This window comes from Mustela nivalis (genome assembly GCF_964662115.1).
Source record: "Mustela nivalis genome assembly, chromosome: 13".
Lineage (NCBI taxonomy): Eukaryota > Metazoa > Chordata > Mammalia > Carnivora > Mustelidae > Mustela > Mustela nivalis.
Window position 1 is genome coordinate 82,304,383 of NC_139032.1, and position 27,822 is coordinate 82,332,204.

The 27,822-nt window shown below is 51.3% G+C and overlaps 1 protein-coding gene across 16 annotated transcripts in view; it reads right to left on the bottom strand.

Moving 5' to 3' along the window:
• Positions 1 to 27,822, bottom strand: part of DENND1A (DENN domain containing 1A) — a 496,373-nt gene that overhangs the window by 60,791 nt on the left and 407,760 nt on the right. For all 16 annotated transcript variants that reach the window (XM_082695480.1, XM_082695471.1, XM_082695477.1 and 13 more), the window contains 3 exons: positions 3,608 to 3,712; positions 3,131 to 3,218; positions 1,203 to 1,243 (listed from right to left, as the gene is read on the bottom strand). In XM_082695480.1, the coding sequence (XP_082551606.1) occupies positions 1,203 to 1,243; positions 3,131 to 3,218; positions 3,608 to 3,712 (234 nt within the window). The remainder of the gene's footprint in view (positions 1 to 1,202; positions 1,244 to 3,130; positions 3,219 to 3,607; positions 3,713 to 27,822) is intronic.

Below are 27,822 nucleotides of genomic sequence, written 5' to 3' on the forward strand. Positions count from 1 at the left end.
CTATATTCCAGAGGACTTTTAATCAGATGCATCAATAATCAGATTGGCGGCGGTTTGGAAAGATAACTCTCACTGATTTGAACAAAGAGACAGACTGGATCAAGTGGGTATATAAATGAATAAAACACAGTAATGTAATTACAGGGATTAACTCTTAGCACGATTTTTGGTTCGGCCCATTATTAGAAATTTTGAGCTTTAATTAAAAACATTGCAGTTTGACCTAGAAAGCATTCTATGTTGTAGGCCAATATGAAATTTTTACCCACTCATTTATTCCATACTGCTTTCCAAAATTACTCAGTATCTTATTTCAATGGTCCTTTGGAATATTAAAACTCCTTTTATCAATCAATCAACAAGTCCTTATTGCTTGTCTACGATTTGCCAAGTGCAGTGTTTGGCCATCCAAGAAGAACAAAAGAGGTCTTTCATGGAGGAATTGCTTACTCTCGGCCAACGGCAGCCACTTCCAAGGGACCTGCCGTGGCAGTGGTGAGCTCAGCCCGCAAGCAGGAGAGAACACTTCTCACATTATGCTGGGGTTGCCTGTTTACGCGTGCAACCCCAAGAAGACAGGGAGTGCCCCCAGGGCAGGGACTGTGTCCTCCTGCTCCCGACTGTATCCCCAGTGTGGCGCCTGGTCCACCGGAGGCCCTCAGTACATACACACTGATAAACCCAAGCAGAGGCTTTATTGGCTTCTGAAGACCAAAGCACCTAGCTTCTAACACACAACAAGACATTGTTCATAACAATAGTGAGGGGGTGAAAAACTCAGTGATGTGTTCTCCATCTTCCTAGGAGCCTTTGGTGTGAAAAACACCGCAGAGCAGCAACAGGGACACATTTTTGGTTTTGCCATGAAAATTTCCCAATTGCATTGGTCTCGAAGGAGACCCCCAGAAAGGCTCTAGGATAACAACATCTACTCAACACACCCTGGCCAGCTTCCCGAGACGAGGACGTTTCTCCTGGCTCTCCTTGCCCTCACCTAAGGATGCTTTGATAGTCTCATCGTGCAAGCCTGCACCTAGATGGCCTGGCTTTGCAAGCAGAAGCATCTCTGGCTGCAAGAATGGAGGGCCCTGGGCTGAATGACCACCTTGCGGCAGAATGGGGGGGGGTATGCAGCAAGGGAAGCGGGGGACTGCCAAAAGGCTCAGGAGAGGCCCTGGGGCTCTATGGGGCTGCACACTTACCCGGACTGTGGAGAGCCACTGATGGTAGAGTTTATCGCTGCCTGGGAAAGAGAAGTTAGAGAAGTGGTTAAAGCATATGCTTTCAGGAGTTCCTCGAATTGCTTAGCGAGCAGGATTTGGAAAGTTCAACATCTGGAGAATCACATGGAGGCTTCCATGCTCCACTGCTACAGGAGGGAGCGGGGAGTTGCTGCCACAGGTTTTCTTTCCAGACCAGAGATCCGATCCTCTCAGTGGCCCCAGTCGCAGCCTAAATCCTCCTTCCTCACTGCGCACTGGACAGAGGTGGGGTCAGACTCCTGAGCATGCCTGATTCTCTTCTCCAGTCTTGTCTTGGCCCCACCCTCTCTCGGCCATTTGGTCCCGTCCGCCCTCCACACCCTCACAAACACTGTTCCCCTTGCTGGCCACCATTCCCTACTCCCTCTGCTCACGATGCTCAACCAACAGCTCCAACGTCATTTCCTCTGCAAGTTTCGCCCACCCCTTCCTCTGAACAGCCCCTAGAGCCGGTAACCCCCGCTCCAAAGCCCACATTCTCTGAAGTTCTGCGAGCCACCCCAGGGCAGGAACTGGAGGGCTGCATGTCCCCACCTCAGCCCCAAGACCCTTGAGTAGCGACAGGGAAAGAAAAAGGAGGCATTGTTGGGGGACTTGTTCATTTTATCCGGTGGGATAAGAAGGTCTTATCACCGGACAGCTTTTGTAGCAGCTCCGAACGGCCTGCCTTAGTTCAATGGCACATAAAGCTCGTCTTCTCCTCAGACTCCACGTTCCACTCTGAGCGCGCTGTGTCTCTGTGAAGCTTCCACACCACAGAGCGTGGATTAGTGGAGTCCTGTTTTACCTGCCTAAAATAGCCTATTTCTGCTCCTTTTCTTGCACTGGTTTAATCTGTATTTGTTTTTAGTTATGCATCTCTTTCTCCTACCAGTAGACTCCGCTCCTTGAGGGCCAAACCTGGTCTTCTGTTTCTTACTCTATGGGGCTCTGGACGTGGCAGGAACACTGACTCGCTCTGACGTCCGTGGACTGGTTTTATGGGCGCTTTTGCGCTCTCTGTGCAGCTCAGGCTGGTCAGGCCTGTGAATGGGGTTTTGTAGGCAAGGTTATGCCTGACCCTATGAACCACCGGTTGTGTGATACAACCACCAGTTGTATCACATCACAGAAGCATAGTCCAGACCTGACATGGGCCAAGCAATAAGAGCGGGTCAACGGCCTGATTACCGTGACTTTGCATTTGGTTTTGCCTTTACTGCCACAGGCTAAGGCTTCGGGACTTGGAAAGAAGGCCGGACTGGGATTCAGGAGGCAGGGTCCACCGCGAACACCTCTCTGGGCCTCAGAGGCCACCTCTGAATCATGAGAGGATGATCGCTCCAGGTCAAATGGTCTGTGGGGACAAGGCAGTGAGGACTTTCACCTCTGAAAGAAACACTCATTTAGCAGTGGTCCTGTGCCAGCATCTGTCCTCGTGGACTCCGAGTCAGTCTCCACAGGACCCCCGTGAGGTGGGCCCTGTTCTCCTCAGCACAGAGATGCAGACACTTCAGATGAAGAGGGGACATGGCCCAACCAAGTTCTCACGGCTTCCCTAGAGGTGGGGCCCAGATGTCAAGCCAGCTCTCCTAACTCAACGCCTCGAGCGCTCTGAGCTGCAGCACGCCGGCCACTATGTATCACTAGACTCTGGCCCTCCAGGGGAAGCGACTGACCCCCGGACAGAGGATCTCAGACAGGCCAAGTGCCTCTGTCTCAGCAGAAAATGAAGAGGAATTCCTCACACATTTCAAGGCCGAGGGTGAAGTGAGTCTCTCTCCAACCCGCACTGAAGGAAAGAGAGAAGCCACAGCCACTCCCTGCCACGCACGCCCTAGTCCCACATAACAGCCCACGGCACAGGGGGGAAAATGAATCGAACTCACCAGCATACTCGCCCATGCTGATCTCCTCTTCAAAAACGTCACTGAAACCTTCGCCGGAATTGAGAAGGTCCAGTCTCCCATCTATAAACTAGAGAAAGAAAGAATAAAAGCGTAACAGCTTATGCAAAGACACAGGGGACTAAACCATTCAGCCGGACGCCTTGGTGTACACCCAAAGAACCACCACGTTTCCCAAGACAGGAAAGGGCCTTTGGAACGGTGAGTTAAAAACAAGTTTTGAAAACACTGGCTATGCGTTGACGGTAACTTGCTGAATGCCACTTGACTGGTATATTTGTGTTGGCGCTGCCTGGCTACTGACCCCCCCTTCTGCACCCATCCTACTCCTCAGACCCCGAGCCCCTCTGGTGGGCCTGGGTCCCCGATGCCCACAGCTTCAGCGCTCACAGTAAGACAGCTGCAGAAATCCCCGCCAGGGGTTCAGACAGGCCACCCTCCACGGGGAGGGCGGGGTACCTGCTTGAAGAGCTGCAGCTGGGTGGCGTTCTGCAGGAACTGCCTCATGGCTCCCGAGCGATAGTGGGACACGAAAGCTTCCTCACAGAAGGTGATTGGCTCCTCCTGGGAAACAGAGATGGCAGAGGGGGGTTGGAGGAGCGGGGTGAGGGTGGCGGTCAGTTCTTACACTCGGTTAGATGGCTCTTCTGCATCTGATTGACTTAATTCTCGTTTACTTGGTCGAGTGGCTACTGTCATCAAAGGCTTTCTGTTCTGTGGAAGAGGAGGAGGTTTCAGAAAGGAAAAGTCATCCCCCAAAGTCCCAGGGCTGGTAGGAGGCTGAGATTCCCAACCCCACCCCTGGCCCCTTCCGGAGGAGCCGGTTGTACCCCAGCAGCAAGTTAGTGGGATGTTCCCTCCAATGTGATCACTTCCAGACTTTTCTTTTCACTTTGAAGAGAATCCAAGCAGCACCTTATGCAGGGGGGGCCTTGTCACATAAAACTGCCCAGCTGCTCTTCGGGAAGCGGGGGGTGGGGGGATGCTGGGGTGCAGGGGTGGTGGCTGGGCAGTCTCCTGCCCCACCTCAGCACCTTTGCAGTTCCCGAGGCGCCGGCCATGGAACACACTTTGAAAACCATCTACACAGTGATCTTGACCAAGAGCAAATGATCATTTTATTTTTTTAAAGATTTTTATTTATTTAATTGACAGAGAGAGAGAGAGACAGCAAGAGTGGGAAGACAAGCAGAGGCAGTGGGAGAAGTTGGCTCCCCGCCGAGCAGGAAGCCGAATGTGGGGCTCGATCCCAGGACTCAGGGATCATGACCGGAGCCGCAGGCAGATGCTCAACGACTGAGACCCAGGCGTCCCACAAATAACCATTTAAAATAATTATTTATGTAAAAAATCAGGGCTAATAAAAAATAGGATTTACCGCCCAGTCAACTGTGTGCTTTATAGCGCTCGATGAGCAGTCATGCTTTCACCAAACTACGTTTTATGAGTGAAGAAAACAAGAACCGAAGCTGAAGCCGCATTCCATCCTTGTAGTCAACACCTCGATCCTTCTTTGAAGGGATCTGGAGTGCTCATCTCCTCAGACAAGTCTTTAATTTCGGTGGTGTATCCTCAATTCTGAAAGATCAGACTTTGACACCTTGAACTGAATTAAAAGTGCCCCTCCCTTCACAGACTTGGCGGCAAACACAGAGATGTTTGAAGTTGTACTTTTATCCTGTTTTAATGAGTTACGTAAGTGTTAAATTTACTGTCTGGCTGCTGTGAATTCCAAGGGTTCCTCCTGCTTAAGTCTGGCCAATATTAGCTCAGCAATGGTGCAGACATTTCGCAAAAGGTGTAAGGATGACCCCCAAAAACTAGGTTGGGGGGAGGGCTTGTTTTTACACAGATAAGCCCCACCTAATTTTACAAAGGATCTGAGGCAGCCTACATGAGCACCCAAAGGAAAGGAAAAAAAAATAGAGCTAAAGAATACGTGAATATATAAAACATGTTTACTTGGGAAAAGAGTGTCTGGATATGCAGGTCCTCTATGGTTTCTAAAACAAAGGTTCAAAATTAGCTCTGAGCTTCCTGGCTGTGAAAGCAAGAAGGGAAACAGGCAAAATTTACATTGTGAGGACGTTGTCTGTGAGGACAATTTCCTTGTTCTTCAGAAAAAAGAATATTCTATGACATTACTAATTTGGCACGGATTTACATCTTTCTTGCTTAACAGCTGGGAGATGGGCTAGTGATAACAAGCTAAAGCCCACCCAGCATCCCATTCCCGTGGCCTGCCAGTTCTGCTTCCATCCTGGGAAGCACAGCCGGGCAATCATGTCCCTCTCCAGGCCGTCCCATCCATGAGTGGTGTCACCTACACACTGATGGCCTGTGGTAGCATCATAGCTCAGACCTCCTTCCCTCCAAAACCGTATGTCTCAATCCCACCTGGATGGCCCTAATATTAGCACCTCAAACTCAAAATGGCCCCAACTCCCAATCATTAGCCCGCCTGGACTGTACCCCACATCTGTTTCTTTCTTAAGTTGGCATTATCATAGCTTCCCATGACCTATCACACTGCCCACATCCCCCCCTGCTTTGCCAGTGAAAGGAGTCAAGTTTGTCTCCGCTCACCATTTCTCTGCCCGCCATGGTGGAGATTTAATTCTGTGTGCCTTCCAGTTGCCTCCCTACGTCTACTCCAATTCTCTGAGATTTCTTTTTTTTAATTTTTTATTTTTTATAAACTTATATTTTTATCCCCAGGGGTACAGGTCTGTGAATCACCAGGTTTACACACTTCACAGCACTCACCAAAGCACATACCCTCCCCAATGTCCATAATCCCACCCCCTTCTCCCAACCCCCCCTCCCCCCAGCAATTCTCTGAGATTTCTAACATGCACATTGGCTCACGCTACTATGCTACCCAGGAACTTTGACTGCAGAGGCATTATGCTGGGTGGTTACTGGGTTAACTTTTTCCACTAGACTCTAAGCTTCATGCGGGCAGCAATGGCACCTGTTTCACTCAATACCATATACCTAGTGGCGCGTGTCACATACACAGGGCCCTGTGTGGGAGAGGAGAGGAAAAGTCCTAGCTCCCTAGCAGGGCAAACAAACCCTTCCTAAGCTGCCCAGCTTTCTTTTCCAGAGTCCTTTTGTGTCCCTTTTCCTCTGCTCCCCCAGGTAACTTCTGCTCCCAATGCATCTCCTGATCATACGCCATGTCCTTTCCCACTTGCTTCCCGCTTTTTCCATTGCTGTTCCTTGCACCTGTACTACCCTTCCTTCCTCTCATTTCTTAAGACTGTGTGTATTTAGAGAAAGAGCCTGATCTGGGACTTGATCCCAGGACCATGAGATCATGACCTGAGCCAAAGGCAGACACTTAATGACTGAGCCACCCAGGCGCAGTAGTCATTCTTGCTTAGTGCTCCCATTTGGCCTGGCATACCCCTGGAGACTGAATCTTCACTGGTGTCCCCTGCGACCCGGAGCTCCAGAGGGCAGAGGCCTGGCCGGACTCCCCGCTACACTGCCCGGGGAGAGCGCCGAACCCACCCCCCAGTTAGAAGCTCAGGGACACTGGCTCTAGAACCACAGGTTGAGTCTGACCCTGGTTCCTGCCACAAAAGCCCAGTGGTCTCGCTGTGGCTGATACTACTTGACCTGACAGTAAAGAGGTCTCAGAACGCGACGCCAGGTGAGTGACACTTGTGTCTGGGGAGTTTAGAGCTCCTTGGAGGAAATGCTCGCTGGAGTTGTTAGCATTCACTCCTAGAGCTGTGGCCCAGCACTGCCAGGAAGGAGTCTGCTGAGGGACCAATAAATTCGAGAGGATTTGCCACCAGATCTGTGTGGAAGGGTAGCCTGAGGCAGAATTTAGCTGCAGGAGAGCAGAAAGAATCTCAGCTTTGGGGGAGACATGAACATTTTGGACCTGTTGTCTCCTTAGTGCAGGCGATGTCCCCCCAGATCAGATGTCTTTGCCATAGAGGCGGACAAAAGGACATGGGCACGGATGGAAAAGATGAGAGGAAAATGTGACAACGGGGGCTTTTTCTGCAAAAAGCTTCAAGAACACCCCCAGCGGTGTCAGTCAGCCATGGGAACGAGTACCACTAGAGTGCAGTGCCACCCGCGTGGGGCGGCTCGCCAAGCATCCACAGGAGCCAGGAGAGGAAAAGGCTACCCGCCTCGGGCAGCAGGTCAGAAATCTTGAGAGAGAGCAGGCACATGTCAACGGAGTCTAATAGGGGGAATGGGGATTGGGTAAGCAAATCCCATCTGTTCAGGGCAACTGTTTCATCCTAATCCTGGTGAAAAACAGAGACGCGGTCACCCGTTGTCATGTATAAAGTGCTGACCGGCCACAGGCTAGGAGGGCTCACACCCCTGGAGCTACTCACTCTCTAAGGAAATGACAACCACCACACTCCACCTAACTGTTACAGAATAACAGGTAGGGTCATTTGCCCAAGCTCCCAGGACCCATAAATGTCAGTCAAGATTTTATACGCCACGGCCCCCCAAGCCCAGCCGTCATGCACGTGGCCCACCCCCAGCCTGGGGCTTCTCTTGGGGCATCAGTTCAAACTGTTTGTCCGTGAACACCTGCGAGAGCACAGGAGAGTTCTTGCAGGTGGAAGCCTTCGGGTTCTCCTGGTAGATGGGTACTCGAAGCACCTACGCTCCCGGGAGTAAGCAAGCCTCCAGGAAGGCTCTTTCTGCCCCAGGCCCATCTGTACCAAGGATGCTGAACCACTTGGCCCAGCTACTCCTGGTTTCCCCTCCTGTAGCTGAAATGGTCACCCCACTCCACTCTCTGCAGCGGAGAGGAACAAGGCAAGGTGTCTCGTTAAACCCTCCTTTGTAAGAATTGCTGATTTAGTTCTCCCGTTGCGTTGATTAAATCTTTTGTCTTCTTAGGCGGCGCTCAGCATTGGGACTACTGGCTGATAGCTCCGTGAGCGCACGCGAGGCGAGCCGTGAGTGTTCAAGCTTAGATCACATTAGCAGAGTTCTTCCATCCATGACCCGGAGGACAGTTAAACACAGCTGCTTAACCCTATCAAGGATTCTGTTACAGACAGACAAGTTGTACTCGCGGATTATCTTCCTGACATATGCAATCAATTGAAAATTCCGTTACTAATGAATCCACCTTTGTTAACAGGTGAAAATGGTGATTCCGAGCGTTTCTGATACTTCCAGAAATAAACGGCTTTTGTCCACAGCACTGTGGGTCCTGGCATAAAAATAAATTCTCCTCTCAGAGTCTTCTGAGGGGACAATTCTCCTTGTTCTGATGATCTATACTTACAGTACTAAACTCTTATTTTCCTGTGCAAATTTATCAAAATTCTGTGTGTACATTTACTCTGCAATTCTAAGAAAAAAAGGGGTTCATTCTTTATGGCCCTTGCTTAAAATTTTAAAAACAGTAATTTTGGAAGATTTATCCATTCACACATTTTATTTATTTGACAGAGAGTGAGAGAGAGATCAAAAGTAGGCATAGAGGCAGGTGGTGGGAGGGGAGAGGAAGCAGGCTCCCTGCTGAGCAGAGACCCCCTATGTGGGGCTCGATCATGGGACCCTGAGATTATGACCTGAGCCGAAGGCAGAGGCTTAACCCACTAAGCCACCCAGGCGCCCCTCCATTCATATTTTATTTTATTTTTATTTTTAAAGATTTTATTTATTTATTTGAGAGAGAATGAGTGAGAGAGAAAGCATGAGAGAGGAGAAGGTCAGACGGAGAAGCAGACTCCCCAAGGAGCTGGGAGCCCGATGCGGGACTCAATCCTGGAAGTCCGGGATCATGACCTGAGCCAAAGGCAGCCAGTCAACCAACTGAGCCACCCAGGTGCCCTCTATTCACATTTAAAAAACACCTTCTATGTGCCCGATTCTGCGTTAGAAGAATACAAAGATGAATAAAATACAATTCCTGTAAGTCATACTAATAATCAGTCGAAGGTGGGGAGCAGCCCAGGGGATAGGGCCAAGAACAGCAGGATGTTGTGTTTATGGCAGCATTGCTCACGGTAGCCAAAAGACAGAAGCGATCCAAGTGTCTGTGGATGAGTGGAAAAACAAAATATCCATACAATGAAATATTATTCAGCTTTAAAAGGGAGAGGATTTCTGGCACAGGCTATGATGGAAAACCTTGACGACCTCATGTTAAGTGACAAGCCAGTAACAGAAGGACAAATACTGCTTATTTCCACTTGTATCTAGAGTCCTCAACTTCTTAGGGACAGAAAGTAGAATGGTCATTGCCAGAGGCTGGATGGGGAGGGATGGGGAGTTGTTTAGTGGGTAGAGACTTTCCATTATGCCAGATGAAGAAAGTTCTAGAAATGGGTGATCATTGTACAACAGTGTGAATGTACTTAATGCCACTGAACTGTACATACACTTAAAAACGGTTATAGGGGGCGTCTGGGTGGTTCAGTGGGTTAAGGTCTCTGCCTTCGGCTCAGGTCATGATCCCAGGGTCCTGGGATTGAGCCCCGCATCGGGCTCCCTGCTCAGCGGGGAGCCTGCTTCCCTTCCTCTCTGCCTGCCTCTCTGCCTACTTGTGATCTCTGTCTGTCAAATAAATAAATAAAACCTTTAAAAAAAACGGTTATAGGGGTAAATTTGATGTTAAGTGTATTTTACTATAGTTAAAAATTTTTTTTAATCTAAAAAAAATGACAGAATGTTTATAATTGTGGAAGCTGGGCAATGGGTACGTGGGAGTTCATTTACTTTGTATAAATTTGAAATTTTCCATTATAGGAAGTCTAAAAGAAAAGCTCCTATTATCAAAGAATCCTATCTAGTTCAGGGACAAATAACCACAATACAGTGTGAAAATGGCACACCAGTGGCTGGTTATTTTTATTTTTAAATGTTTTGGGGGGTAAAGGCCCTTTAAAAAACCCTTAAGATTAAAAAACAAAAATGGAGTCAGTTAAGGTAACACAATGTGGTAGACAGAGAACGTGTCTTGGAGTCAGAAAGAGTTGGTCTTGAACTGTGGTTCTGACCAGTTGTGTGACCTCAGGTGACTGGTCATTCCCCACCTAGGACACTTACTCAAGGCCAGTCCAACTCATAGCGTTGCTTGGAAGATTACGGCAAAGAACAGCAAGCAGATTTTTCACAAACAGCTATTTTCTTGAGAGCAGAGATTGGGTTTTTCCAGGGCGGGCGACATAATTCGTGCGACACAGGGCAGAATGGATGCATGGGAAGGAAGGGCTGTTAAGTCTCGAAGTGCCATAGCAAAATATAAAGCTTTTTCTTTCTTTCATGGGTTTCTTTCTAGGCCCATAATGGAGCTTTTCAAATTTACTATTTAATGTCATTCTACGTGAAGAAAAAAATAAAAATTTAAATTATTAGCATGAATCTTATTGCTCAACTCTATACTGTGCCATGCCAGTTTTAAATGCGAACATATGTGGAATCATATTTCGTAACTCACAAACGCATTTGTATTTTGTCCTTATCAGACAGTGGAAATGCTGCACAAAACTCAACTGTTTTTATTTCAGTTCTTGATGTACACATATTCTACTAGCGCTCTCTGCCTTCGGCTTACTGATGAGAAAGGAAAAGGAACTAAAGTTGCTCCATCCGTTCCTTCTAGGCCATCATTTGCACAAGTGGTAGTAGGCTAATACAGGCAAGTAATGTGAACGAGAAATAGGATCACTGAGGTTCTTAGTACAGCACTGCCTTCTGTCGGCACCGAAGCGCGTTCTCGTTCTAACACAAAGTGGGGACTGTTGGGGCTGTTGGTGTCCCGCTGCCTCAATTGTGGACCCCACAGCTTTACCTTGTAAGCGCTCTGAGTCTCGCTGAGCTCCCATGTACCGTGGGTCCACTGCAACTCTGTGCAGGCTGCACCCAGGGGGTTCTATGGGTCCGGGAGGGCAAGACTCCGGGGAGGACAGTGGTGCAGACGTCCTCTGCTCCTGCACATGCTCCACTGTCTCATAAGACTACTTTTATAAGGCACAAGTTTCAAGGTGGAATTATCAGGAATTTCAAGATGGTGGCCGTGGGGCATTGAAGGAGGCACAGGTCTTTCAGAGTCCAGGACCCTGTGACTGCACAGGCCCTGCATGTCCCCAGCTTCCTCTCCCTCTGCGGGGTAGTCAGTGGGGCTCCGGCGGTTGACTCCGTTTATCATCTGATTCAGTGGCAGGAGCACAGAAGAGCTTCGAGCAAGGTGGCGGGTCCATGTAAGTGGCGTGTCCAAACTCTGCCTCAGGACACTCAAGGCTATTTGTGACCTTCCCCGGACGAATTTTCTTGCTACGACATCCTGTCTACCTCATCCAGACTCTCATCGCCAGAGACTCTGGACTGTCTGCTGCCAATCTCTCCCCACACATGCTCCCCTCTGGCTTCCTTCTTCACATTACTTCCTCTGAGCATCTCACCTGATGCCTTCAGGTGACGAGAAGCCCGCGGAGCCACCTTGATGTCTCCACACCAAGACCACCAGGGCCCAGCCAGCAGCCACCGACCCCCTCACCCCAGCCCGCTGCAGGAGGAAGCAGGCGGAGGAGTGCACCACGGAGCTGGGTTCTGGTCCCAGCTCCACCCCAGTGTGCAAAGGACAGCACCTCTTAGATCCTCATTCCCCCACCTGCCTCAGGGGGCTACAGGGGGCCGGGGGGAAGGACATGCTGGTGTGGTCAAGTAGTGTTCAACCCTCCACCCATTAGAATCACTTGGGGGGCTTTTCAAATCCCCAATGCCAGGGCCACAGTTTCTAAAACGCCCCAGGACTCAGTATACCCAAGGCTGATAATCACTGGTATAGATACAAGAGATTAGCATAGCACCTAGGCCAATCGACACTCTTTTTTTGTTTGTTTGTTTTTGTTTTGTTTTTAATTTAAGAATGAAGAGAGCTGGGAAATCTGGCCCCATTTATCACCAGCACTCTCCCAACCTGGTTGCATTTTGTTTAAATACCCCCAAATTCTTAATAAAATATCCAAGTCACTGGCTAAAGGGCAGGGCAGCCAGGAACCCTGTTCTGAAGGCGGAGGGGGGCTTTCTAGATCCTGCCAAGTAGCTCATTCTGCCCCACAGGCCACGTGGAGAGCCCACACTGAGCCCCCTGCCCGGGGCCACGGCACCCCTCCCAGAGCTGGGTCCCTGGGGCCGCTGCTCACAGGGTCAGGTGTGGCGGTTGCCCACAAAGCAGGGTGGGCTCCCAGCCAACAAGGAAAAAACTCAGCTTTGTGTCTGGTGCAGAGAACACAAAGTCCTCACTGGAGGCAGAGGAGGGAGGGACAGCTGGGTTCGACTGCAGTAATCTCAGGTCAGCCACAGCAGGCGGGAGTCTAGGGAGAAGGGAGCCAATGCCCGCTGAGTGCCTGCTGAGGCCCAGCCCGACCCTTCCCCTCACTGGATCCTAACCACAGCCCTGAAACACTCAGGGAGGGCTCCCATTGTACAGATGGGGAAAGGACGTCCATGCAGGCCAAGGGTTTCTGCCTGAGGTCGCCATACTGCAGGGTTCGAACAACTCCCAGATCCACACATGTTCTCCCCTCATCGAGGTGGACGTGGGCAGGTGGGTGTCGCATGGCTACGTGCGGATGGCTCGGGCCGGGCTGCCCCAAGACAGCTTTCTGAACCATTTGTGCAGTGGCCCAGGCACGCCGGGGGCAGCCTCCCGGCCTGGGCCCCCAGCACCGTAACAAGCCCTAAACAAAGAATCAATGTGTCACGGGGGAAGCCGGCTCACTGTTCGGATGATTTAAGTCAGGGGGAAGGCGGGTGTCCAACAAGAGCTACTCTGATAATTTGCAGGGGACGGGGGCTGCCGGGAAGATGGGAGCCGCCCGTTCTGGCCAGCCGCTCCGGTATTGACAGAAGCCCCCACACACACTCGCTAGATTACAGTAAAGACATTCAAATCACAGGCGCGTCGGCCCACGCCTGGCTCCTCTGCGCCAGCAGCCCCTGCCTTCTGCATTAACCGAGACAAACAGGGAGAAGTCAGGAAATTCTGATTAGCGCAGGAACGGCAGATGAGCGGGGAGGCCTGTGGAAGCTGAGGAGACACAATGAAGAGGGTCTTCGTGCATACCGGCTTAAGATTTTCTCTCCATAAGAAATGCAGATGGGAATCGGCTCTACTAGGAAAGCAGGTGCAGTGATTAAAACCAGCTCCCGCTCACTGAGCGCCGGCCCGGTGCTGGTGGTTTCACATGCATTATCTCACTTACTCTTCCCCCCCATCCTGTGAGGTACGTGGTGTTATGATCTCCATTTTACAGATACAGATACTGAGGCTTAGGAAGGCGAAGTCTGGACCTGGGCTCATGCAACATGCGATGGTATTTGACCTATCGGCCGCCCGGGGCTGCTCCAACGGTTCGCAGAGATGGACTAGAAGGCAGTGATGAGGAGAGGGGACTCTGGAGAAATGGAATGTTCTGGCTCCCACTATGTGCTTAAGGAAGGCATCTCATTACCCGGAACCTCCGTCTGCTTCTGGATATCCTGGAAATAATACCTACCGCACGCTCTAACTGCCCAGTACCATGACGTCAGAAGTTCCAGGCAACAGTGTCCGGCTGAAGTGACCGAAAGCTGTGCTGCAGGACAGCGACAGCTCCCCTCTCCAGTACAGAAGGCAGACGGGATATGCTGCGATTGCAACGTCAAACTCCTTTTGTTTTTCCTTTTTTAGGATTTTATTCATATATGAGACACAGAGAGAGTGAGCATAAGCAGTGGGAACAGTAAGCAGAGGGAGAGGGAGAAGCAAGCTCCCCTCTGAGCAGGGAGCCCAATGCGGGACTCGATTCCAACCAAGACCTTGAGATCATGACCTGAGCTGAAGGCAGACACTTAACCGACTGAGCCACCCAGGCGCCCTCAATGTCCAATTCCTGCTGGACCTCCATCTTGGCCACACCCGAGTCTGCCTGTCACTGAGGGCCAGACTCTGGGTTTAACACACTGTCTGTTGCATCCCAGGTCCCAAGAAAGGAGGTCCTAAATGGATTCGAGAAGAGGGTTTCAGTTTCCTGAGAGTGAGGAGCAGATAGTTTCAGGAGTGTGCTCCAGAGAGTGTGGGCTCAGAGGGCCTGACAGGCCCCTGAGAGAGACGTCAATGAGCCTGAAAGTGACCGGCAGGAAAACCAACATTAGCTGTAGCCGCAGGAATACAGGACTCACGGGTCAAAAGGCTAAAGGACATGGAGATAAAACCAAAGAAGCACAAATCAGTCCGGAGGAAGGAAAAATCCCAGCCTTCTGACTGAATTCCGCACTGCCGGTCAGCCTTGGTGACATGGCCCTCAGGGTGGTCCTCCACAGCACTGTCAGGCTCCCTCGCTGGTCCACGTGCATATTATGATCACCTCTCCCCACAAATGTCACTCATTCGGGGCCCATCTCTCGTGCCTGGTGGGGTCTTGTGCTTACGAGGCCTGGGCAGCAAGCTTTTTCATCATGAACAGATGGCAGCGTTGTGAAGGAGAAAGCACAAGAAGAGTGAAACCACCCACCTCGGGCCTTATTTCCCGTTCCTTGTACAGGCCTCAGTTTCTTCATCTGTAAAATGGGAAGGTGCTATGCTAGAAGATCTTCAAGGTGCTTTCTAATGCTAATGTATGTTGTTTCTAAGAATGGAAAGGGCCTTTCTCTGGGAGGTCACCCACAGCCCCTGACAGAGAAACGGGTCCCAATGCACAGCCCTCAGGGCAGAGTTGGGAACAGAGGACACACTCAAGTGAGAATGACGGCTCTGCTGCTTACTGCATGTGGAACGTGGTGTATGGCCTGAACCCTTTGACTCCCACTTTCTCATTCATAATATGGGGGAATGCTTCCTCACGGGGGGAAGGGGGGCTTGGGAGCAGCAGATGATTCATAAGAAGTGCTCAGTTCAGGGCTTGACCTCTAGAGGGGCTAAACACTACCAGTCTTCTGCTCCAAATAACAACAGTTCTTTGCCCAAAGCACACTTACAGTGATTTACTTCAAGCAGCCCTGTTTCAGAGCATGCGACCTGTGCTACCTGCCCTGGACACATATGGGGTCACTGGAGTCAAGACCATGACTCAGAGCAAAGGAGGAAAGGACCGGGCACAGCAGACACACGTTAACTGTGGCGGAGGGATGGACCTGCGTAATAACCCTATTAGGAGAGGATCTTTTATCCTCGTCTTACAGAGAGAGGGGACGTGACTTGCCCAAGGCCACAAAGCTGGGAAGAGCAAGAGCTGTACTTGAAGTCAATGCTGTCTGACCCCAAAGCCCAGGTACGCTTTCCCTGCAACACCCCAAGGCACTCTGAGCATGCTCAGTTGCTCTCCCCGCCCCCCCCCTGGGAAATTTCTGGGGATTTTAAGATACCGATGATTGCTCACACAAAAATGTCCTTTTTCCCACATATGACACAGCCAGTCAAAGGAGTCCAGAGTCTCTAGGTGGGGATTATGTATCACCTGGAAACTCAAGAGGCTCAGTGCAGCCCAGAGCTCCATGAGTGGGGACACAGATGAGCCTCTGTGAGCCTCAGTTTCCTCATCTGTAAATTGGGGATGTTATGTGCTTCATCTCAAAAGGTCTGAGATGATATAGGATTTATCAAGCCGCCAATACTGAGTAGCACACAGAGGGACTCAGCGGAGGTTCAAGTCTTAACAGCGCTTTCAAAATGCCCTTTGAGAGCTGGGTGTTGCATTTTGTGTGGAACCTTCTATACCTTCCACTCAACGAGAACCTGTGGCTGGGGTGCTAGGAGGGCACCGCCCAGGGACTTTGTTGGGGAGGGTGGGGCCCAACAAAGGCCACAAGGGGGAACAGATGCTATAAAAACCAGGGAGCAGGGACTCACTAGATGGAAAAGCAGAGGATGGCAGGAGCAGAGGAGTGGGGCTCTGACGAGGCCCCGCTGACACCGCGCGGTAAGGAGCTGGTGTCCCTCGGGCTCCGGGGGCACACCATGTCACAGAGGGAAGGTGGGGGTCAGTGAGATGCTGATGCTCTCCTTCTTTACTCGGGGGCACCTTCCCTGAGAGCCAGAGCTCTGAGCAGTGGGGGACGCTGGGCCCTGGTACACACGATTGCTCTGCTTGTGCCGGAGCTCGTTCCGGAGCTCGTCCCAGAGCAGCCCACCCAGCCCTGAGTGGAGGCCTCTGGTTCCAAGGAACAGACCTCGTCCACAGGGACGATTACTGGAAGGGCTTCATTTACTCAGAGCGTCACCCCTGAAACCACCCCCCACCTGCTGCCAGAGGCCAGGCTGCACCAACAGCCACCCTGTCACTCCCCTTGCCCGGCTCTCAGTGCCCGCAGATCCAAGCGGAGAGTGGAGTTGGAGAGAAGCCCTGCAAGGTGTGACCCCGTGCGTTGGGCCAGCCACAGCTCCCTGCCTCCCCAGACACCTTGTGTCGCCATGACATGGAGCCGGTCACAATTCTCCAGACTGGTCCGCAGGCCCCTGCCTTTGCAGGTGCTGTGCCCTCTGCCAGGAAGGCCTCCCACTCCTGCCTCTTCCGGCAGCAGAAGTCCCCCCTCAGCCTTCCAGGACTAACGTGGGGACAGCTGCCCTGCAAGGCTCCCCCTCACCTCCTTCCTGCCTTGGGGAGGGTTAGGTGTCCCTGGTCTGGTCCCACAGCCACTACGCTCGCCTCCGCCACAGCACTCGCAGCCATCTCTGTGCTGCGCAGTTGTCCTGGGGTCCCCTCGCTAGAGGCCGGACTCCCCGAGGGTGCGGGCAGCGTCTCCACTGTCTCTGCACCTCCAGTTCCTAGCACGGGACCCAGGTCAGCGCAGACACTCCTGTGCTTGGTGAATGAATTATTCACCACCGACAAGGCAACGGGAACATTTTTGAGAAAGAGGCCAACATGGTGCAGAGCCAGACAGACAGACTGAGGACGTGCAGAGGAGGGCGAGCGGGAGGGAGGAAGGGAAAGCAGAGAACTCAGTATGTGTGCAAGGAGGGGCCGAGGCGGGAGGCGGGAGGCCGGGAACGCCGTCTAATTAGACCACATGTGCAAGCAGCATCTGGCTCAAAGCACAGCAGTTTACACCGCTCCTGGAGTTGTCGTGGAGACAAGCACATGACCAGCCTGGAGCCGAGACTCAGGGGCAGCAATCCAGATGCACTCCTAACATATTCTGACAGAGAGCAGATGGGCAGCTATTTGCAGGGCCAAAAAATGCCAACTCCGCTCCCCTCCAGACCTGCGTGCCCTCACTGATCATTTTCATCTTGTAAAGTCATTCTTCTCTGCCCTGGAACCACCAGTTCCACCCGTGCAGGAATCAGTGTGAAAGCTGCTATTTTTGTAGTTCCCCGACCATCACGACTTCCGGCCTGCTCCTATGGGTGAGGAAATGCCACCACCTTTAGTGAAGGGGTGCTTGGGAGGCTGCGCTCCACTGCTGCAGGCTTCCCCTCCCCCCATCTCTTTCTCAGTGAACAGTGTTTAAATTCCTCACTCTTTGGGCCCTACCACACAGATCCAGGCCTGGGAAGAGCACTGTGGGGCGGCGGGGGAATACAGGCTCCGAGGCTGAGTGCCTGCCAGGTGGGTACTTGCCTTAGGCATGTACTTGGTCCCTCTGAACTGTTCACTCCTCTGTAGAATGGGCTTTGCGACACCTACTTTCACAAGATTATTATAAGGATTAAATTATTAAAGAAGATCCCTGAAAATTATAAAATTCTACATAAATTTTTTACTGGGGTAAAAGTTCTTTAGAAACCTCGAAGATTTTAAATAGAAAGACTTAGCAGAATAGAAGGAAAATGACAGAATCTTAGGCTCTGTAGGAAACTATACTTTTTTACCCACACGTATGGCAAATATCTCTCTTTTGAGGCCTTTGGTGAGGTGGGAAAACATCTACTGTTGGAGAATCAAGTTGGGTTTGAATTCTGGCTCTGATGCTTGCTTAGTAAGATGATCTTGATTGTGTAATGTAAAATTCTCTAGAGCCTCAGTTTCTTCATCTGTAAAATGGGAATAATCTTTCTTATCTCCTGTGAACGAATTCCACTTGTGAGTATTGGGACAATATATGCAAACTGCCCAGCACACAGCAGACACTCAGTAAACGTCATTCCACTTCCCTTCTCCCTCGTGGTTTAACAAATCAGGTAAGACAGGCTGAGAAAGTACAGAGCAACGCAGGTTCAGTCACAGCATGCTGGGATCCCACCTACTGGCTCTGTGGCCTTGGGGAAGCCCTCATCTTTTCTGAGCATCCGCGTCCTCTTCTGGAAGAGGAAGGGATGTGACCTCCCGGGTCATGTTGTTGTGTGGTTTAAAGGGAACAGTGAACATAAGGCTGATAGCATCCAATAAATGGTTGTTGCTAGGGTCCTCCTCACCCTTCCTGGAGAAATCCTTCTTGAAAAAAATCATGACTTATGTGGGTCCAGCCCCGAGCACAGAGGCTGCACAGTCTCAAGAGAAACGAATTTTAATTTTGATGCTGGGGAAGTAAAGCGACGTGAGGACCCCGAGCGGACGTGTGGGCAGCTCCGGGCGTGCACCGGGACAGCTGTCGGCCCGGCCCCCCCGGCCGCCTGAGCAGCATCCAGCAGGCCCGTCCAGGTGCAGGGAGGCTTATTTATAAAGCACGCAGGGCTTCCCGCTGCCGCATGCTCGCCTGCCATCACAGGTGTGGGGAAGGCCCAGCTAAAAATACTGCTAACGTGGGTTTAATGTCGCCCAGCAGAGACTAATGATTGTTTTAAGTAAATATTAATTATAAGAGTCACCCAGATAGAGCGCTGGAGTGGCGTAAATATTCCCACATCTACATATGTAGATGGAGAGACCATTTGGGAACGGACGTCTTATATGCTTCCCTCAGGGACTTATTTCCTGGCTGCGGACTCTCAATATTTGGGGGATTCCTGGTTAAAACTATCTGGGCAGTGTCTTGATACGCAGGATAGAGGGAAGCTTCCTTATTTGAGAGACGAGCTTCTCCAGACCGGATTGCTGATTCAGTTCTGTTGGACCCTTCACATGAGAGCTCCTCACCACAGTATGTAGAGCCCGGATTTGGTTCAAGGCCCGCCCAGCACACTGGCTGGCTGATCTGGGGCAAGCGTCTGCCTGAGGGCCCCGTTGTGAGGGGTCAGCAGTCTGAGATGGTGCTCTTGGTCTAGTGCTGTCCCCCTGCGCATGCTTTCTCCCTCCCCAAGTCTCAGCATCTGCACCTGTATGGGTAGCCAACTTCGATCAGTGGTTCCTAGGTCCAGTATCCCAAGAAGATTCACCAAGGGAGGTTTTAAATGCAGCCTCCTGGGCCACGGCTCAGACTTTTGCACAACTGCTTAGATTCTAACGCATTCGGGAACCTGGGGTGGGGTGGGGGGTAGGGAAGGGGGTGTTGGGGCTGTTAGAATAGTAGTACCAGGAGTAACAGACCCATGTGCTTTCCCTATGCCAGGTGCCCAAGGGTTTTACATATACCCACTCCATTCAATCCTCACAGCAACCCCATGAAATAGACACAGTCGCTGTCCCATGTTATAAATGGGAAACTGAGGCACAGAACTAGTAAGGCAACTTCCCTGGGTTTACACAGGCAGGATTTGACCCAGGTGGTCTGACTCTGGTCTGACAGACTGTGGCACCAAGAGGGCTGTGGCTCTGCTTCTCTTTTTTATCACCATATCCCCATGCCCAGGGCAGAAGCTTCCAGAGCTGGTGATGGACATATTCATTAAACACTTAGGCACTTTTACACAGGCTGCATCGCACACTACCCCAAGGAAGCTGAGATCCACTTTCAGATGGACTCGAGGGCAGGACCGTATACTGAGCCACTTTAGACCATTTTCCAGTGAGGGTGAGACCGGGTTTGAGGCCAAGCCTGGTTCACTCCTTCATCTCCTACCACAGCCTAGTGGGACATTGGCAGCAAACTCCTGGCTCCATGGGAGGAATGTAAGGATTAAACAGACGTGGGAGACCTTTATAAATGAAACTGATTACCAAATCCTTCTGATTGATTGCCTCAGTTTCTCCCAAGGCTGTTATCTTCAAAGACGAGGGGGCTCAACGAACATTTGTTGACTGAATGTAAACATACCAATTGCAACTATGGCTCCACATGGTTCTCGGAAAACGGCAGGTTCTTAGAGGAGAGTCTTTTATACCTTGGACTCCTTCACCGGGACATGTGGCCAATAATGGTCCTAGGTGAGGACAAGGCCACCAGCCAGGGCCCCAGATTCTGACTTTCTAGGACCTAGGTTCATGACCTTTCAGCTCCTGACCTCTGTGCCCCAAGTCCCTTCTGTGATAGACAGTGTTGAGAGAGGAGTGTGGGACGGTCTCTGGGATAGACTAAGCCTCGACTAAGCCCAAACCCAACCTTGCTCTGCAGAAATCCACTGTGAAAATCCCTAACCTCCATTTTACAGTGGCATTATTAAGTCTCCCAAAGGATCTGGGAGGTCGTCAAGCGGATGAGCATCCAGGGGATGGGCTAAAGTCCGTGCCGGGGGTACTGTGACTTCCAGCCATTTCCCTGTCTGAGGCTAGTCCATGAAGTAAGGACAGTTTAGTACCCAGGAAATGGCAGGCTCCTCTTAACACCAAGGCAAACAGGTGACTTATCTCTGGGAACATCAAATCACCATGACTGTTCCCCTTTCCTTATTGACGATGATAGCAGCAGCCATTTACTGAGGGCCGCTATTCATTAAAAGTATTTATTACAGAGATATCCATGTTGAATTGTTTACAGGCAAGTATTGGTATCTGAACTGACTTTTTAAAATGCATTAAGGTACAAGATACGGTGAACAATGGATAGACGCGTGACAAAGTATGCGCAGTAAAACGTTAATGGTACGATCGAGGCGGGAGGTCTGAGAGAGTTCACTGTGAAATTCTCACAAGGGGACATGAGACACCAGACTTCGGAGGGGCGGGGGTGGTGGCAGGATGTGCTGTCCTGTGATCAACTTTATCTTCAACTTTATCCTGTTACCCAACTTTTTGGCAGGGAGGTATTAAAAGAGAGTTCTAAACAAGAAACCAACTATTGTACATCTGCTATGAGCCAGGCACTGTCGAATCACTGGGACAGTAATGGCTAAATTAGTCAGGGTCCCTCCCCTAAAAGATGTAGGGAGATCTCTCTCTTTCTCCCTTTCGCACACGCACACACACACACACACACACACACACAAATATATATGGGACGAGTATATGAAGACATCTGCCCTCCTTTTAAAGATCCAGAAACAAAGCTCTGAAAGATCACGTGACTTGTCCGCGACCACGTAACAAGGAGGTGGTGGGTGGGGGCTCACATCCAGCCATGTCTGAGGCCAAGATCTGGGTTCTTGATTCTGTGGCCTGCCACCTTTCAAAAGGTCACTACCATCATCGAATCTCATTCCCTTTTGCTGGGCGGAGCTACGCGAGAAAGTGACATCCCAAGGTCGCTTCCAAGTTTCATTCTAGTCCTCCTTTTCCACCTCGCCTCTCATCAGACTGAGCCCTGGCACACCAGCAACCAACATTTTTAATTCTTTTTTTTTTTTAAAGATTTTATTTATTCATTTGAAAGGCAGAGATTACAAGTAGGCAGAGAGGCAGGCAGAGAGAGAGAGGAGGAAGCAGGCTCCCCACTGAGCAGAGAGCCCGACGCGGGGCTTGATCTCAGGACTCTAAGAACATGACCTGAGCCGAAGGCAGAGGCTTTAACCCACTGAGCCACCCAGGCGCCCCAACATTTTTAATTCTTTTCACTTGGGAAACCTTGTAGCTTTTCAGGTGGCTTCCCTAATCGTTACCTCATTTAATCCTCACATGATCCTGAGAGAGGACTCTGGAATCCCTGTAATTAGCAGCCCTTCTATCCCAGGACAGACTTTCTGCTCAGGCCCCCACTTGCCTCTGCCCCGGGGCCCCAGGAAGCGTGGGGGCTGGTAGGAAGAAAAGAGAAGCTGCCCAGAGAGTATCTGGATAGGGTCTGACCAACAGTTTCATGCCTTTCACTGCCCACTGGGTCTGTCTGCCCCACCAGACCCCAAAGGCCTCTTGCCCATAACCTCTCTACAGGAACCAAACGACTCTCCCTCTTGCTCTGGTGGTACACCAGGAGCCTCCCACTTCTTGTTTCCTTTTGAAAGTAACTGCAGGGTAATCTGTGATCTGGCCAGGGGGACTGTCGAAAGACATTCCAAGAAGCCCTGGAAAGAGATTCGTTTAGTAATAATGAGTGGCAGGGGCACCTGGGTGGCTCAGTGGGTTAAGCCGCTGCCTTCGGCTCAGGTCATGATCTCAGGGTCCTGGGATCGAGTCTCTGCTCAGCAGGGAGCCTGCTTCCCGCTCTCTCTCTCTCTCTGCCAGTCTCTCTACCTACCTGTGATCTCTCTCTGTCAAATAAATAAATAAAATCTTAAAAAAAAAAATAATGAGTGGCAAAGGCAAGCGTCAACTGAATTCCTTTTACCAGCGATTCCTTCCCTGTGTCAGGACAGACCAACGCAACGCAACACAATGCAACACAATGCAACGAAATGCAAAGACAACAAAAACCAGCTGGGAACTCTGGTATTAGGAACAAAGTTGTTTTAAAAGAAATGCCAAGGTAAGAGATTTTCTGCTGCAGGACCACCTTCTTTACCTTCTGAACTCCCTTATCCCCCTGAACTCTACCTCTGATCCTGTCAGGCTGCCCTGGTTGGTTCGGGGTCTCCTCACCTCCCCTGGTCTCTGCTAGAAGGCTTTCTGCACCCAGTGTTGCTGAGCCACACCCCTGAGGGATCTTTCCAAAGGGCCTCTCTGACCATCCGATCCCAACACTCATGTTTAAAGCGCCACCCTACTCCTTGCTGCCTTTGTGGGGGCCCCAAGGCTCCTGGTTGGCCTGTGAATCCCGCAAAGACCCCCTCTCCAGCCATGCTTCCTAACACGTCCCTCTGCAAGCCAGAAGTCTCAGTCCCTGCACACTGCCTTCCACTTCCCATGCAGGGCACTGTTTCAGACCTCCCCGCTTCTCTCTTTGCCTGGAGTGCCACCTCTTCCTGTCAGTAGGCTAACCCCCGTGCATCTTACCATGCAAAGCTCATGTGTCATGGCCTCCAGGAAGCGATCCCTGTCCCCATGGCCTCCCCTCTCTGGAACGTCTTCTGTGCCCCCAAGGAACCCAGGCCTACTTCTACCACATTACACATAGTTACCCGCTTACCCGCTGGCCTCCCTCTTGAGGACAGGAGCTCTTTACAGATAGAGAGCGAATAGCCTCATCGTTTGTGGACCCCTTACTGGGCACGCGGCCTCACACGTGGTGGCTCTGAATGCCTGTGGGGTGAAGGACCGAAGGAACTCAGCGTCTACAGTCCTTATGGGACTGAGTCCCATGAAATGAAGTTGATTTCTGAGAAGGAAAAGAATACCAAGATAGTTCGAAACAGACCTGCGCACTCCCAGAATTCTTCCTGAAGCAGACGGTGTCACAGCAAGGCTACAATTATAGACGTGTGCACACACACGCACACACTGTTTAAAAAAACTCAGAGAATGCACTTAACACTGACTTTTTTTTTTTTTCCCTTATCGGAAACCTGTTTACAATCTTGTCCACTGTCAGTCTTAAATGTCACTTTTCAGAGAGATGGCTGCTGCCAGGAGAGATTTATTTTCAAATTGAATCACAGCATGTTCATGCAGAGACGCGCCTCTTTTGAATTCTCCAAATTGGAGGGAATTCAGGGAAGAGAAAGCGAGGTTATTAGAATCTGCAGAGGCTGATTCAGGAGGCAAAATTATGAGGGTGAAATATGCATGGGCGAGTTACCCAGCAGCCAGCAGTCGGTGGAGACGCAGCTGCCTAGAAACCCACGAGGCCAGTGAGGACGCAGAGAGACAAAGTGGCAACGGGGAGGAATGGAGTGGGGGAATGAGATGGTGGAGAGAAGTCTTAGCAACAGCAGGCAAGTGCCCATCTGTGCCAGGTACTGTGCAAATGGCTTCACTCATTCAGCCTTCGCGCATGAGATATCGTTATCCCTACTGGAAAGGTGAAGACGTCTGACAGTCTAAGAGGTGAAGAAACCCGAATGAGAAAATGTATGGTCAGGTTCTACTGGCTGTGCTGCCACCAGCCAGTGACGAAGACAGGGTCTGTAGCAGGCATCACTGTCCCTGCTCTTTGCTATATGTGGGGGTGATCATGGAAGACTTCCTGGAGGAGGAACACGTGGATGGAATCTGATTCTGCTTCTTTGTCCCTGCTCAGGAAAAAACTGTTAGCTTTTAGGAAAGGGAGTCTGACCTTGGCAAAGCCTCGTGAGTAGACCCCTACCCCGGGGTCCCTAGGTTTGGCATACACCTGTTCCCCCACGGCAGATTCTGGGCCCCTGCTGCAGCAGGCACTCTGCATCCTCGTTCCTGTGCCTATGAGCCCCACGAGCCTGGCCAGTCTGAGCCGGGCTACCTCCCCAAGAAACTGGAGTCAATGCTGCCAACCTCACGGGGGTTACTGTGGGGACCGGAAGCACCAGTGTATTGTAGGAACTCAGTACATATGTTTTCTTTTTGAAAGCAAGCATCATACACGCTGTAGATCATTCCCTTGGTCAAATGTATACTCCTCCTTCGGGCTCCAAGCCTCAGCAACCCTTTCCCACAGGGTGCCCAGGTGGCTCAGGGGGTTAAGTCTCTGCCTTCAGCTCAGGTCATGATCTCAGGGTCCTGGGATCGAGTCCCACATCAGGCTCTCTGCTCAGCAGGGAGTCTGCCTCTCTGGCTACTTATGATGTCTCTCTCTGTGTCAAATAAATAAATATTAAAAAAAAAAATCCCTGCCTTTCATTGATCAGTTCTGCCAGTAGTGGCTATGGCCCTGCTGGGCCATCACAGCAGCTACGAGAGGGGAGCTGAGCAACCTCACACTCTATCCCACCTGGGATCATGGCTTTAAAGCAGTTCCTGCTGCTGGCAGAGCATCTAACAGGGTGCTGAGGTCTGGTCTGGCCAGGAGGCAGTAGGAAGTACTCTAGGAAGGGACAGGTATGTTGATGGAGGAAGGGAAGCAGGCCTCTCCCAGCCTGGGGGTGGGGAGGAAGGATGGAGGAGTGCAAAGGGAACCCAGAGAAGGCCAAACCTGCTGGGACACAGAGGGCGATGGGGCAAGGCTGTGAGTCCAGCGAGAGTAGGGTGGAAGGCTGGGCCCAGATCTTGCAGGCCCTTTTAGGCCAAGATCTTTAAAAGCAACGGGGAAGCCCTAAAGCTTGGGGGGCAAAGGGGAAAAGGGAGGTATTTGCGCTTTGGATCATTCTGGACTCCAGAATATGTCTGCCAAGAAGCAAGGAGGGAGCAGGCGTATCCCCCCACCCCCCCCCAAGCCGAGGAGCTGCCAGGAGGGTGCAGGTGAGAGATGACGGAAGCGAGGGGGCAGGAATGGGAAGGGAGGGACTCAAGAGCTATTTTAGGAGGGAAGAGTAGATACGGACTGCCGTGGCCTAGATCTGACAGGTGACTACCCCTTACCAAGCAGAGCATGCCCCCTGCCCCCACCCCCCGCCCCCACCCAGGGCAGCCTCCAAGAACCCAGGAAACTAGTTCCAAGCAGAGTATAAACCATGTGTCTTGCACGCTTGCCTCTGTGTGCGGGCCCTCTCTGTCTGAAAAGCACAGGACTCTCCGTCCAGTCATTCAGGCTTGGGGGTGCTGCCGGGTTCCGCAGCCTTTGGCTGACCCAACACCTGCATACTCAGCTTGCCAGAATCTGTCCTGCATTCCGTCTGTCATGAAGGAAATGCCCTGTGTTGACGAGTGTCACATTCTGGATGGCTGAGGAAGAGTGTGTTCTGGGGTGACTCAGGCTCCGGCGTGGGACCGGCTGGGCTGGGCAAGCCTCCCGCTCACTCTCCATAGGAGTGTGGGAGGTTTTAGCTCCCCTAGCCTCACTCCTTTGCAAAATGGGGATAATACAAGCTACTGCACAGAGCTGTCGTGAGGGACAGATCTTATATAAAGTGCCTGACAGTAGTAGAGGCTCAGTGGTTGGGAGCTGTTACTACTGTCCCTGAGACATGGTTTTTTGTTGTTGTTGTTGTTTTTAAATGCATTGTCTCTCCGAAGACTACACAGCAAGCTGGTTAGTGTCTCCTAGTAAGTGTGGTCATTGAATGTAAGCTGTTAAATGTTATACGTATTCATTTCCAAGTTCATCTAAATTGGTCAGTGATGCAGTTCTATTGTGTTGGCTGCTCTGGTTTTTGGGAAGCCTGTGTGCCTGTCCTGAAAGTTTCTTATTTAGTATCCAAGGAGCCCACGCCAGGAGACTCTGTGCTCCCAGCTGCTTAGTAAGCCTCCATCTAGCAGTCCACACAGCGAAGGCAGAGTTTGGGCTCCGCAGACAGATGGATCTGGGTTCAAATCCCACCTTCACCACCTAGGGTTGGGCAGCCTAGAGCATCTCTCTCACGTGGAGACAAGGGCAAGGGTGAGGACTTGAACCTCAAATCCCGGAGTCCTCTGATCCATCCCAGTGTGAATGGAGAGACCCACCCAGGCATTTCTCCAGCCAGCCCTGTGGTACTGTCCCTCTGCTGCCTGAAATCTTTCAGTGGTTTTCCTGCCTTCACGGTGGGGGGTCCTCTATTCAACCCCGACCAAAAACCTGCACCTACTTTAAAGCTGTGCTAGGGACTGGGGAAGGTACAAAGCAGGGATGAGACAGGGTACCAGGGACAAAGTGCAAAAGTCTTCACCCTGCATTTTAGGGCCTCCTGCTCTGGTCCCCGTCTACCCTTCTCGCGCCATGGCCCCCAGTCGCCCGGCTCCTTGACTCAAGCTGCACAGAGGACTTGCAGGTCTGTGAGTGCAGAGGGCACGCTCTCACTTCTGAATCTGGCTCAGGTTCTTTCTGCTTGGGCGGTCCTTATCACGACATCCGACATCCGTCTGTCCGCCTGCCTGTGACTCCTGCTCACTCCTGGCCTCAGGGCATGAGCTCCCCTCCACCTGGCCCTCACTGCAGTATGGGAGGAAAGGGAGCCCCCAGGCAAGAGTGGGGAGTGCACTGGTCATGGAGGCCAGAAGACCTGGTTCCACTCAGTTCCATACTCCTCCCACCTCCAGCACCTGGGGCAGGTGACATACCCTCTCTGCCCCCAGCCTCCTCTTCTAGAACACAGAGGTACTAACGTCTGCCGTCTGCCGCCAAGTTTTATTTTGGGGATTATAGGAGAACCACTGCGGGGGGGGGGGGCGGCGCGTTGGTAAACGGCAGCCACCATAATGGTCTACGTAGTTTCTCGCCCGTCACTCTAACTAGACTCTGAGCCTCCTGAGGGCGACAGCTGTGCCTCTGCCATCTCACGATGACCCCTGTGAGCCGTGCAGCCCGGCGTGCTTGAAATGAGCAGGTGTGAAGTCTTGGGGAAACGTGTCTCTTTAAATCAAAAGCCTTTCTGGTGCTGAAAGAGTTAACATGTGCTCGTGCTTATAAACAAGCCCCATTTCAGCTCAGCACTATCACTGGGTGTGAGTCACAAGGCTTAGCAGGTGTGGGCAATAATTAAAGGCTTCAGCAATCTACCTGGGCAAGGTATTTTTGCCTCTTATTCCAAAGAGGAAACTCTCTCTATGGAGAGCAGAGGAGCTCATTAATGAGACTAATTAGGTGTAAAGGGGGTAGAGGCTGGCATCAGCTGCAGCTTGGTGGAGCTAATCATT